The 14,391-nt window shown below is 39.4% G+C and overlaps 1 protein-coding gene across 1 annotated transcript in view; it reads left to right on the forward strand.

Moving 5' to 3' along the window:
* Nucleotides 1–12,712: 12,712 nt before the first annotated feature.
* Nucleotides 12,713–14,391, forward strand: part of GTF2F2 (general transcription factor IIF subunit 2) — a 121,376-nt gene continuing 119,697 nt past the window's right edge. The window contains exon 1 of the mRNA XM_006176252.3: nt 12,713–12,960. Coding sequence (XP_006176314.1) covers nt 12,895–12,960 — 66 coding nt within the window. The 5' untranslated portion in view covers nt 12,713–12,894. The remainder of the gene's footprint in view (nt 12,961–14,391) is intronic.

Raw genomic sequence — 14,391 nt, forward strand, 5'->3', positions numbered from 1 at the left:
AGCTGCTGTAATTCTTTCCAAGCAATATGGCACCTAGGACACAGAGATGCCAATAGTCTCCTTAGCAACCACCCAAAATCGAGTTGCTTAGAAGATGAAATCCTGATCTCTATCCGTGCAGCAGATCACATGGGGTCAGGTACTGTTTATCTCTCTAGCAGAAACCACAAGTCACTGGGATTTTAATTGCATCCTTCAGATCAGTAAGAAAAGAAGTAAACAGGAGAAGGGGTGGGGAGGAATAAACTGGGAGTTCCGGATTTGCAGATGCGAACTATTATATATAAAACAGATGAACAAGGTCCTACTGGATAGCACAGGGCACTATATTCAATACCTTGTGATAGCCTATAATGAAAAAGAATATGAAAAGGAATATATATATATATATATATATATATATATATATATATATATATATATATATATATATAACTGAATCACTATGCTGTACACCAGAAATCAATAGAACATTGTAAATCGACTATACTTCAATAAAAAATTATTTTAAATAAAAAAGGGAAGTAAACAGGAGAAATGAGACAGTTACTAACAAGCATGTAGTGAACATAAAACATTCAGCTAGCTTCTTTGAAGCATGCCCTTTTGTAAAGTGCTTCAGAAGCCATCGCTTACACACACACACACACACACACACACACACACACAGTCTTTAGGGCTTCAAACACTGCCATCTCTTCATTATAATTCTAAACTCACAAACCAGGCTCATTATATAAATGTTTGGTTTGTGAGGATTTTTCAATTATATAGCCTTTTCAAACATTATATGTTTGCCTCATCTAGCACTGCTTTTAACAATCTTGCCCCTCCCGCCACCAAAGACCATAATATTAAGCAATCCTGGAGTCAAACTGAAACCAAAGAATATAAATCAATTGTTATCCCTTTTCATTAAAATCGCCTTGCTGAGGTAGCAGGTGGTGACCAACTGCTGAGTCCTTGACAGATGGGGGTCTAAATTACATTTTCTGTTGTCTTTCTGAACTCTATTTCATTTACTTTTTTAACAAATATTTATTGATGTGTTCTTGATATTAATATGTGTCAGGCACTCATTAAGACTTAAAAGGACTGATACACAGTGGTATAATTGGTTTAACAAAAATTTTCCCCCAACAAGTAATTTGAACCACGTTGTTTAATCACATTCGTGTAGATTTATAGGACCAGAGATGTTACAACAGAAAAGCACCCTGCTTCTCATATACGTAAAAACAGGAATAATATGTGCAAGGGTTAAAAAAGGAGTGACTTTTACTGACTGCTGAGCCATCCTCCATTCCCGAAATTCAGGATTTTAGCAATAATTGAGCTCATTTAGAATTTAAATTTTGTGCAGTTGTAATTCAGGTAACTTTTAATTTTAAACTCACCTAACTTTATGTTTTCTTCTGTTGAATGTAACATTAAAGAGTTTTAAAGAAAAAAAAGGGGGCTATCTTATAAAATTGACAGAGTATTTCGTCTTAAAAATCATTTTTTTCCTCCAGCCTTTAAAAAGAGTCGTTTTGGAAATCTGACCTCTGAGGGAAAGGAAATGACATTTAAAAATAATAGCTTTAGCTTTTTCTTTACTGGCTGCTAAATGAAAGAGTTAGACCAAAGGCAGGCAGCCTGAGGCACCCGGGACCACTGAATAGGAACGCAGGTTTGTCTTGATATATTGCCCTTGTCTCCTTCGTCTTACTTTCTTTTCCTTTTTCCTGTCCTTTTATTCTCCTCTCCATTTTCTTTTTTTACTGCCCAAAGTCTTATTAGTGAGATTTAGAAGATAAAAAGGTTTCTAGACCCATGGCTGGTGGTAAAGTGCAGTTTGGGGCTTGTTCTTATAGATAAGTCTCTGCCTCTTTCTCTAGTATGTCCCATGGCTTATTGTCAGAGATGCAATTTTGCAAGACTCAACAGTGGATGCCTGACACGCTGTCAGAATCTCACTGTTTCCAAAATCCTGTGAAATTTCCCAGTGATTTGTGGAGCAGTTTTGAAAGTTGACTCAGAGAACCTTGGAATCCTTAAGGAAGCAATTTGTAGCAAGCTGTCAATGTCAGTATTGGGTGTTTCAATACATGTGCACATAACTCCAATTTTCGGTGAGTAGAGTTCTGATCTTGAAGGAGTTTACACACGCTCACACACATCCCATTTTCTCTGGCACCTGTCTTTCTAGGCAGAGTTTCATGGTAGCATCTTCATGTGATAGTAGGAGAAAAGCCAGAGAAAAATAATTTCACCTGTCAAAGACTTAGATATTAAAAATGTAAAACTTTAGAGCTAGAAGAGAATTGAAAGTTTCTGACTTGCCTTGTTCACTGCTCTATCCCCCATGTGATGAATATTCAAGGAATAGTTATTGAATAAATGAATGTATGAATTAACCACCCCCACCCGCCCCCATTCTCAAAGCTTCAAGGATGTGTGAATCACCTGGGGATGTTGTTAAAATGCAGATTCTGATTCAGCAGGGCTGGGAGGGGGGCTTTAAAGTCTGCATGTCTCACGAAGCTTTGAAGTGATGTGATATTGTTAGTCTGGGGACCACACTTGGAATATCAAGGTTCCAAAGCATAAATGTTAAACTTCTCATTAGTATTTTCATCTTAAAACATACACAACGGAATTTTCCTATGGTAGCAGCTACTTTGTTTTATTCATTAGAGACTTTAAAATCGGACTGTGTTCTAATTGGCCCCGTTGCATTAGAAGTGAGTATGTGGGGACTGTATGTATACTAAATAAACTGACTCATCTAGTTGCTAAGAGAGGAACAGGTGGAAAGCCATCCTTGTCATCCTAGCCATGGAAATCATATAACTTGACTTTCATCATGTTCTTTTTGTTTGAAGTCACTATAGTTGCCCCTATCAAGGGGGAGGGATAGCAGGTTTCACATTTTAAAGGAAAGAGTATCAAAGAATTGGGATCTATTTTAAAACCACTACAGAGTAATAGCCAGTGGCAACAACAGGAGTTGCCCAAGACAATGGGCATATCTCATGTCCAACAGTAGCTGGTTCTGGCATTTTCTGGATAGAAGTATCATATTTTTCCTCTTTCTTGCCTGGTGGAATTTAAATAGTACATAGAAATTTCATCTAAATTCAAATAGTACCATAGCAGGTGCAACATACTTGCTCTAATCTGCCACTTCACACAAGAGGATATTGGTTAAATCTGTCTGGATATGGAGAGGAATTTTTATCCTGGCATTTGTCTCTCTACCACCTGCCAACCCCACCACTACAACCAACACAGAAAATCAGGACTGTTAAGTACAAATCATCAGTGACTCAAGCTTTATGCTGAAAAGAGAGAGAGAGAGATGTTTTAGTCATTGAGGGAAGAGATTCTTGGAAAGAAACCTCATACAGTTAATGAATAAGCTGAGTAAAAATTCACAGCAATTATTTCATTTAGAAGATATTAGGAGAAGAGAAAAAAAAATCTATCGAAAACAAATCTGCATTAGAGTTAAATAAAAAACAGTCACTTCAAACTCTTGTAAGACTAAAGACCCAATTCTTCATCTGGGTTCTTAGTGGCTACTGGATTCATAGTTTACAAAGAGCATGTTTGACCCCAGGGAAAGCAATTAACATCCATTTCACAACAGAGCATTCATGGCTCAAGGTCTCTCTGCCAGCTGGAAGTAATTGTAAAAGAATCGATATAATGAAATCAATTTAAAAGTGTGATTTACATAATGCTCTTTGGATTTAGGAAATAGGCAAATTCTCCTTATTAATGAAGGATACATAAGAACAGAAGGATATAAAATAATAATTAATTGCTAAGGACTTTCTCTCCTGCTAGAGTTGAATCTGAGCCTTGAAGCCAAGAAAATAAAATAGCAATGGAGCAGAAATATCACTAAGTACTGATTCCTCTTCGGAGTCATTCTATCTTGATCAGTCCTCCCCTCCCAAAGGACAGTTAAAAAAAAAAATAAAGCTTGTTTACCGATCCTAAAGCTTTGCAGAGATGTGTCCACATGGGGCAGCTACTTCAGAGCACATTTGTGACCCAGCCTAACTCATCCCGACACAGAGCCAGACATTTGTACAAATTGGAAGGAGTTACTTGGCACTTGATTCTCTTAGTTTAGCAAAGACAGTGCCTTTCTTTCTGGATGCTGGAGAGGCAAATGCTGTAGAAACCCATTACATGTAGAAACAAAAACTAGGCGATCAGCCAGTAGCAAATTTAGGGGCCATGGAGGCTCTTCTTGATGGGTGATCAAAGGATGTTGTGGGGAAAATAAAACAAAAAAAGGCTATGGCTTTGGGGGGAGCAATAAAGAGGATGCCAGCCTGTGAGTCAGAGTCCTGCAGGTGAATTGAGAGCTGAACTCCCTGAAATACCCCTCCAGCGAATTGGAGTGCATTTTGGAATCCAAGGATTCATTGGCCACTTGCCGCATTCACGTGATGAGAACCTTACATTGCCTTCACTCAGGCCTGTGCCAGAATCAAGTTTTAATATTCTGTCTCATGGGAATGATGTCAGGGAAGCTTTTCCAAAGAAGGAATGATAGAATTTAAATATAACAGTTTTGCAATCCCTAATGAATTACTGGGTCTATGCAGTACTCATCAATGGCTGCCAATATCACAAAAAGGATGGAAACCAGATGTGATGTATCTCGTGCTGGAAGTGCACAAGAATGCATACGAAGGAAATCGTCTTCGCCTCCACCAAAATCAAACCCGAGTCTGAGCATGACTCGAGGTCTAACTAGTGGTTTGTAGGAAATAAAAAGGAAAGAGAAACATCTTAAATAATACCCTGGAGATGCAATGAGCCAAATGCAGAATGTAGAAAAGTGTGCAGGAAAACTAATCTAATTTCTTTAACAATGTATTATTATTATCATTTTTTTGCTTTTTTTTTTTGTTGTTGAGGGGAGACTCTTTAGCAATGTAAAAGAGACAGAGACAGAGACAGAGAAAGGATATGAACTGAGACATGTCAACCAATCACATTGTATGTCCCTTATTTGGATCCCAATTCAGAATACAAAAACAATTTTTTTCAATTTTAGGTGGTTTTTAAAATTGTGGTAAAAAAAACGCATAACATTTACCTTCTTAACCATTTTTAAGTGTACAGTTCAGTGGCATTAGGTACACTCACATTTTTGTGCAGCCATCACTACCATCCATCTCCAAAATTCTTTCATCTTGCAAAACTGAAGCTGTGGACTCATTAAACAATAACTCCTATTCCTGCATCATCCTAGCCCCTGACAATCATCATTCTATCCTTTTGCAACCGTGTTTTTATGAATTTGACTACTCTAGGTACCACATATAAGTGGAAGCACACATACTTATCCTTTTTTAACTAGCTTATTTCACTTAGCATAATGTCATCAAAGTTCATCCGTGTTGTAATATGTGTCAGGATTTCATTCCTTTTTTAAGGCTGAATAATACCCTGTTGTATATAAAGACCACATTTGTTTATCCATTTATCTGTTCTTAGACACTTGAGTTGCTCCCACATCTTGGCTCTTGTGAATGATGCTGCCATGAAAAAAAAATATTTTAAAGCTCTGGCTAAAGTGATGTATAATTTTTCCCCCTTTCCCTTTTCCTGCTGGTTGGAAAATGCAGACTTTGTGGTCCATCATGTAGACATGGTGATGGTGAAATAATAAGATAGAAGAACCCTAGGTCCCCAACAAATATATAAAGCAGAACCATCATCAGCTTAGTCGTTACATGAGAGAGAAGTAAAAACAGCATTGATAAAGATATTGTAAGAGTTCCACTTACAGAAAAGAGCCTGAAACTGAACTTTTCTTGACTCCACCCATTGATGGGGGTGACACATCCTTGCTTTAGCTAATATTTTCACTTCACCTTACATGTAAAAACTACCCTGCCCCTGATGTTTGTATATTTGGGTAGGAAGTCTGATCCATCAATAAGGAAGCCCCTAGCTTTTGCTCTTAGCAGAAATATGGACATGATTCTTCACTGATATTCAGCACACCTGGCTTCTCTGCTTTGAAATCTGAACACTAGTGAGGATCCATCTGTTTAATATGGTATTTTAAGACTTAAGTGTTATTTGTGATTTTTATCTGGGCATTTTGATCAACTATTTCAATGCTGTTTCCTAACTACAATTTTTAATTCTTTTCTAAAATTTTAAATATTTTAAAATATACAAAGTATGACCTAATGTTTTGGTAAATTATATATGAAAACAAATTGGATTCATTACAGCAATGACAAATTGAATTTTCTCACTCTTTATTTAACATTTTATTCCCAGGGTAATCGCTAATGGGCAATTAAACTGACTTACTGAGAGTGAGGGCTTCTAGCAGGCCACGGCAGCCATATGTTACATCAGACCTAAAACACTTAACAAAAGCAATTCAACTGAATTATGTCATCCATCAAGCAAAATACATGTAGAGTCTGGTCTAATCTCCCAGAAGGAGCAATACTATGTGTGTTTATGTGTGTATGTTTTGTCCTGTTTTCTTGTACTGAGTTATCACTTGGTAAATTATCCTATTTTTTAAATTGTACTATAGTTGATTTATAAAATTTTATTAGCTTCAGGTATAAAACATGATGTTTCAATATTTTTATAGATTATACTCCATTTAAAGTCATTACAAAATAATGGCTGTATTTCCCTGTGCTCTACAACATATCCTTGTTTATTTTATACATAATTGTTTGTATCTCTCAATCCTCTCTTCCATCTCTCCCCTTCCTCCCTTCCCACTAGTAACCACTAGTTTGTTCTCTGTACCTGTGAGTCTGTCTCTGTTTTGTTATATTCATTTGCTTGTTTTATTTTTTAGATTCCACATGTAAGTGATAACATACAGTATTTGTCTTTCTCTCTCTGATCTATTTCACTAAACATAATACCCTCTAGGTCCATCCACATTGTTGCAAATGGCAGAATTTCATTCTTTTTTATGGCTGAGTAGTATTCCACATCACATCTTCTTTATATATTCATCTGTTGATGGACACTTAGGTTGCTTCTATATCTTGACTGTTGTAAATAATGCTGGTATGAACATTGGGGTGCATGTATCTTTTTGAATTAGTGTTTTTGTTTTCTTCAGGTATAGACCCAGGAGGGGAACTGTTGGATCACATGGTAGTTCTATTTTCAGTTTTTTGAAAAACCTCCATACTGTTTTCCATAGTGGCTGCACCAGTTTATATCCTCACCAACGATGTATAGTCCCTTTCGTCCATATCCGCCACAACATTTGTAATTTGTAGGCTTTTTGATGATAACCATTCTGACAGGTGTGAGGTGATATCTCACTGTGGTTTTGATTTGCATTTCTCTGATTAGTGATGTTGAGCATCTTTTCATGTGCCTGTTGGCCATTTGTATGTCTTCTTTGGAAAAATGTCTATTCTGGTCTTCTGCCCAGTAAATGGTTCTATTTTGCTGCACAGCAAGAAATCACAAAGCCGTGTCAATTTGACCTCCTAACTCTATATGTTTCCAGTTTATCTACTTCTCTTCATCTCCACTGCCACCTTCCTAATCCAAACCATTGCCCTCTCCGACTTAAATTAGTGTGATAATTTCTGAACTAGTCTCCTAGTTTCCATTCTGGCTACTTCTCATCCATTTTTTTCCCCACAGCAGCTAGAGATCTTTTTTTTAAATGTAAATCTGGTTATTTTATACTCAAGCTTAAAAATCTTCTTCTGGTTTCTATTTGATCTGCAGCAGGCCTCTGAGGCCTTGCATGGGCTGACCTCCCATTCCATCTCAGGCTGGTGGCACTGTCACTGCTTCCCCCACATTCACTGCACCCTGCCCCCTGGCATCCCCTCTGTTCCACAGACACCAACACACAGGTCGGTTCCTTTGGGGTTTGCAGATGCTACTCCCTTTTTTCCAGAACACTAATAATTAAATAAATTGCATTGAACACAAGGTTAATAAACACCAAAAACTCATCACTTCCCAATTATTTTACTGTATCTTACAATAATTTATGCTCTTGAAGTTATTTACATCTAATATATCCCTAGAGTGAAGCCTGAAGGCATGCTAGTATGCACCTCATCCAACCTATACTGCAAATCAGGCAAATGTTACAAACCAGGGCTTTTTCTAGGGGTTAAAAAAAGCCAGTTGTTAACCATTTACCAGCACATCACTGCCTATGATAAATCTTTTGTGCTTCCTTTCAATTATTTGACCCAATATAATTAATGTAGTTACCAAACAGTTTTCATATTGTAGTGTTGTCATTTTGACTTGTTTTCTCATTTAACCATGTAAGAGCTCTATGAGGTAGGAATAATAATCCCATTTTATTAGCTAGGAAATAGATGCAGAGATGATAAAATAATTAGGCTGGTAGGCTACAGAGCTATGACTTGAAACTATGTTTGATTCCACAGCTCATGTTCAACCATGTGCACATGCTAACAATACGGAAATTATTTTAGGGAATATTTCTTGTTGTTTGCGCGTGACTGGGGAAGCAAAGCCTCTTCAAGGGAAGGCATGTATTCTGTGAAATAACTGAGGGGGTGAAGGGAGAGGCAGGGAGAATTCAGAGATGAGGTCTTACGGCCTTGGTGTGATATTGAAGAAAAATTATCTATTTATACCATCACTAATGTAAAGGAAATCTAATCAATTATCACTATGCCACATTCATTTGCAATTTTTGAATGAAAATCTTTATGTTAATAACCAATAAATACTAAATGTGGCTTACTGAGAAGGATTTTGCAAAAGTCACAAACTTCCAGTTATTTGATAAATCAGCACTAGGGAAGTAATGTACAACATGATAAATATACTTAACACTGCTGTATGTTATATATGAAAGTTGTTGAGAATAAGTCCTAAGAATTCTCATCATAAGGAAAAAATTTTTTTTCTATTTCTTTAATTTGGTATATATATGAGATGATGGATGGTCACTAAACTTATTGTGATAATCATTTCATGATGTATGTTAAGTCAAATCATTATGCTGTACACCTTAAACTTACACAGTGCTGTATGTCGACCGTATCTCAATAAAACTGGAATAAAAAATAAAAATAAAAAAAAGAAGGATTTTTTGGTGGTTTTTTTGGTTTTTGTTTTTTTTGCCAGTGTAAATGCCCCTGGAGGTAGTAATACTTCTTGCTGGAATGTTTCTGAGTAAGTATGAACTAAGAGAATCTCTGGCCTAGAGGGACACTGGGCCGGTATGGGACAGCCAAGGACAAAAATCTGAGAGTGGATTCAGTTACTGTTAATATCATCCTAATTCCTTCAGTTCACCTGTAGCCTCTCCTCTAATGACTGCTGCCTAGACTCTAATGGCTTCTTGATAGAACTGTCATGTTCTCAGTTTACAAGACATGGGGGAATCCTTACTGGATTTTTTGGAAAGTTTTCAGCCAACAGTGAGTTCTTGCGCCTTCCCTCCTTGGTTTACATTTGTGCCTTAAGAGATTTAATAAGAACTTGACTAGTCAATCATCTGGGAGAGTAAAGAATTTTGGAGTTACCTTTTTGGGCGCTGACCTCTGTATCTGTCTGGGATGTTTAATTTCATGTGCCAACCTGACCGGGCCTCAGGTTGCTCAGGTATTTGGTCAAACATTATTCTGAGTGTGTCTTTGAGGACACTTCTGGATGAGTTAACATTTGAATTGGTAGACTGAGTAAAGTAGATCGTCCTCCCTAGTATGGGTGAGCCTCGTCCAATCAGTTGAAGGCCTAAATAGGAAAAAGGGTTCAGTAAGGGAGAATTCACTCTTTCTGCATGTCTTCAAGCTGGGAAATTAATCCTCTCCTGCCTTCAGATTCGGACTGGAACTTACACCATCGTCTCTCCTGCCTCTCAGGTCTTTGGACTCAGACTGGAAACACACCATCAGCTCTCCTGGTCTCCAGCTTGCAGATCTTAGGACTTCTCAGCCTCCATAATCATGTGAGCTAATTCCTATATAGTAAATGTCTATCTACCTACCTCTATCTATCTATCTATCTATCTATCTATCCAACTATCTATATGTATGTGTGTGTTTCTCTGGAGAACCCTGAATAATTCAGACTTTGGTACCAAGAGTGGTTCTAGAGGAACAGAAAGTTAAGGATGAGTTTTCTAAATTGGTTCTAGGTTCCTGGAACTGGCTGTCTAATCTGATAAGATTTAAATATGCCAATGACTCTACTTCCAGTAGTAATGAGAGCACTAATAGTCCCTGGCATGACTGGGATATCTGCATTGGATATGCCAAACTGACCACAAGCAGAGATCCAGGGAAACTGTGTGAGAAGGGCATGGGATCATGGTGGAAGGAACCTAAAGCTGGATTGGGCCAAAATTATTGATGTCTGGCATACAATAGGCCTTTAGGAGGGTGAAGGATCTGGCTGCAGTATCTGTTACCCTGCTAGTCTCTAGAGTAAATCTGTGATGCTGGTTCACACAGCCCATGTCCTCCTTTTCTCTCACAGCTCATAAGCAACCTCTTGAAGCTGGAAGGAAATTTGGAAAGGACAGATAGGAGAAGTTCTTTGTTCAAAAGTGTGTGAGGATGAGGTGCTCAATAAATTGCTTACTACTTCTTCCTTATATAATCATTTAAAAATCTTCCCTTTTTTCTTCCTTCTCTAGGCATTTCTTCTTGGGCCATTTGTTCTCTTCCCCCAACCCCTGTAAACACACACACACACACACACACACACACACACACACACACACACACACACACACACTTTAAGGCTTTCCATAAACCATAGATCAAGGCCAAGGTCATAATCCTTTAAAGTTCATTACTAGGGTTATCCAGGCTATGTTAATTCTCTCCTCTCATGGTCTCATATTTCAGTTTATTCCTTCTGTTTGATCAAAGCTTAAAGCAGCTCTTTTACCCACTTGTCCTTTATATGTCCCAAGCTGTGACACAGAATGCAATCTTCCTTTTCAACACATGCCTGGTCTCGCATTTTCCCTATTAGTTTTCCCAGCAGATCTCTGAGACCTGACTGTTTTTCCTAGTCCTATGCTGCACAGACACGGAATTTCTTCTTCAATTGTGTGCATGGTTCTCAGGCGGGATTCAACACATTACTTGTCATTCTTACAGTATCTTACTGTTTGTTTCTCTTCCAGCAAATGTTCATTCAGTCAAAGCCTACTGAGATCTGACAAGGCATCAACACTGTGATAGACATTGTGAATAAAAAATGAATAAAACATTATTTCTGCCTAGGAGGAGCTCATAGTCTAGAAAGCAGAGGCAGCATGTAAACATGTATATTATAGCACATTGTGCTAAGTATTACACACAGTGGTGTGAAAAGAAACGATCTTCCTCTGGAGGAGTTGATAGAAGTGTTGCCAGTGGATGCAACCGGTGTACCAGGTTCTTTTCCACTCCCAGAAAGAATTCAGAGGCAAGATGTAGTGGTTAAAAAAGTAAAGTTAGAATTTATTAAAGGATGGATAGGCACTCTCAAGGGGAGAGCAGGTGGGCTCAGGTGAACAGATGCCCTGTGTTTCTTTGGCAAATTGGTTACATTGGGTGTAAAAATAAATGGGCGGAATATTCATTGGGGAGGGAAGGGTTTGGTGTTGTATTCCCTGATTATCATCCCAACTCCACCTTTCCAAAGAGAGGAAGGATTTTTGTCCTTATTTAGTCTGGATCAGAAGTGTCATGGCAGTGCACGATGGGTACTTCTAATCTGCAAGGCTGATTTTATTGAAATGAGGGCATGATGAGCAAAAGGTTACAACTGGACACTGGAAATTCCTGCCTTTTCTCACCTTTCTTTGTCGGTCTCCAGGCCACTTATCACCCCAAAAGGTGTGACCCCTTATCAGCCCAAAGTTTCCTGTCTCTCTTTCTCTGCCCAGGGACCTCTTGCTCTTACATAATGTATGGTTTCCTGCATTTGGCCTCTGCCCCTCCTTTCTGCCCAATTCCTGCCATTTGGTCTGTGTCCCCTTCTCTCTCCTCATATCTAGCTATCTAGCTATCTGCCTGCTAGAAGGTCTCATAGAAAGTGACATTTTATTAGTCTTGAAACCTAAGTAGGAGTCTGACAATCAGAAAACAAATAATTGAGGAACATGCTGATGTGCTCAGGAAGGTCTGATGGGTTAGGTGTCGTTGGATGTGTGGTGGATTGAGTAGCACGGATCAAACTGAGAGGGTCTGTGTTGAGGGGATTGGATTTTATTTTAGAGGCAAGAAGAGAGAGAGGAAATTCTTTAAGCAGGGGGAGTTTAACAATCAGATTTGTCTGTTGTCATTGACCTCATTATATGGCTCTGGGTTTTGGAATCTGAAAGGGGTCTGCTCTGCTTGTTTAACTGGAGGTGCTCTGGGTAGGCTTTCAATAGAGAACACTTGTGCTAATTCACTTTCTCTGTTTATGATTCCTACCCTGTCTTCCAAATGCTGTCTATCTCTTCTTGGCCAGGGTTGGACATACACTAACAGCCTTTGTCTCTTTAAACCCCATTTTTCTGTTTTGACACTTTTTTTCTTCAGCTATGCTGACCTGGTCTTTAGATGTATCGCTGTCGTTTTGGCCCATCCCACCCTGTGTTTCAATCACTCAGGCACAGCCAGCAGCAGTTGCCGCGCCCACTCAAGAAGTTGCCCAGCCAGGAAGTTTGTCCGCAGCAGCGCGCCGTACTGACGGTAGCCGCGCGCAGGCGCAGTTCCGGGCTCCCGGCGGCGTGTTCCTCTTTCCCTGGGTTTCCGGCATCCCGGCAGGTGGATCCCGGCTCATTGCAGTCAGCTTCCGGCAGCGGCTTGCCCTGTGTTCCAGTCCCTCGCCCCACAGTCTCCCAGCTCCCGGAGTAGCTGCTCTGGCCCACACGCCTCCGCCAGCGACGGACCCATGGCCGAGCGCGGGGAACTCGACCTGACCGGCGCCAAACAGAACACCGGTGTGTGGCTGGTCAAGGTAAGGTTTGCGCCGCTCGCGTTTGCGCTCCTCCTTAAAGCAGTTTAAGTGACTTGAGACCGTCCCACCCTGTGCGCCTTTTAAAGTTCTTACGACCATCTCGTTAGAGCTTCACTTATCTTCAGAGGCTGGACTCATTGTTAGGCTCGTTTGCAGATGGAGAAATTAGTTGAGGGACGCCCCAGTATCTTTCAGCCAGTTAAGAGCCCGAACCTACCTGGAGTGGATCTCCTTTCCACGCGACCTGGTTTTTCTGGGGCCCTGTCTTGGTGTCCCCCAACTTGAGCGGTGTATTTTACCCTAGACTGAAGAATTTCTGTATTTCCTCTTGGTGAAACTGATTTTAGTTATGAGTCTGTATGAGGAAGTTGAGTGGCTGCTTCCTGTACAGTTTTCTCAAAGTAGAACTGGCCCCTGCGTACCTTTAAAGTGTTCTTGTAGGTTGATAGCTCTTAGGGAGCTCGCGGGAGAGCTGAGAGAGCTCTGAACTCACGGAAAGAAAGGCCATGGACTGGAGTGTTCTTTTAGAGCATGACTTGGTCTCGTAAAACTGACCATCAATAATTTTTTTTTTTTTGTAAAGACAGCAGTTTTGATTAGCCTTTAGTGAGCACAGTATTTGGGTTTTTTCATATTGGGAAGTGTTGTCTCTTACTTAGAAGGGTTTCATAAGACATACGTATGTTCAAAGTATGATTTTGACAGTCTTTGAAACTCAAGTAAAGGGACCTTTGGTTTGTTAAATTTCTTAAAAACTTTCATTGCATGGCTGAATTCTCATGAGTTAAATGTGAGAGGCCCTTCCTGTCAAATTCTCTGAAGTAGAGATAAAGCTGGCAAGGTTTTTAGGAGTAGTGGGATTTTTGTAAGCAATGGGTATATTGGAACCTGAATTAAAAGAAACGCTGTCTTTTGGAGGGGAATGGACAGGTGGAGGTATTGATGAGCACTGCATTAGGTCCAACCAGTAGCTTTCTAGCCAGGAAAAAAAGTTGTATTTCAAGCCCAGTCAACCTTTCTCTTACGAGCATTTTGATTAATGTTTGTTGGAGGAGAGGATCAGGACAGGAGGGATGGACATCAGCCCATGTGAATACTGTGTCTTCCATTCAACAGCTCATATGCCACCAAGCTCAACTTTTCGCTTTTTACAGACAGGTAAGCAGTTGGACATTTGTGGCCAAAGAGAAAGCTCTATACCAGGGAGAGATGACCTGGAATGGGTCATACCCTCAAAGCCTTGCAGGAGAAAAAGAAATGTAGGTTTTTTAATGTACCAAGTATTTTACAAAGCGAACTTGTGACATAGGTACTAGTTACCTACATTTTTCAGGTGATAAAATTGAGGCTTAGGGAGGTAATTATCTTGCCTAAGCATGGAGCAGTGATTCAAGTTTAGATCTGTTTGGCTACAAAGCTTATGCCAGGAAT

Source organism: Camelus ferus, chromosome 14 (genome assembly GCF_009834535.1).
Source record: "Camelus ferus isolate YT-003-E chromosome 14, BCGSAC_Cfer_1.0, whole genome shotgun sequence".
Lineage (NCBI taxonomy): Eukaryota > Metazoa > Chordata > Mammalia > Artiodactyla > Camelidae > Camelus > Camelus ferus.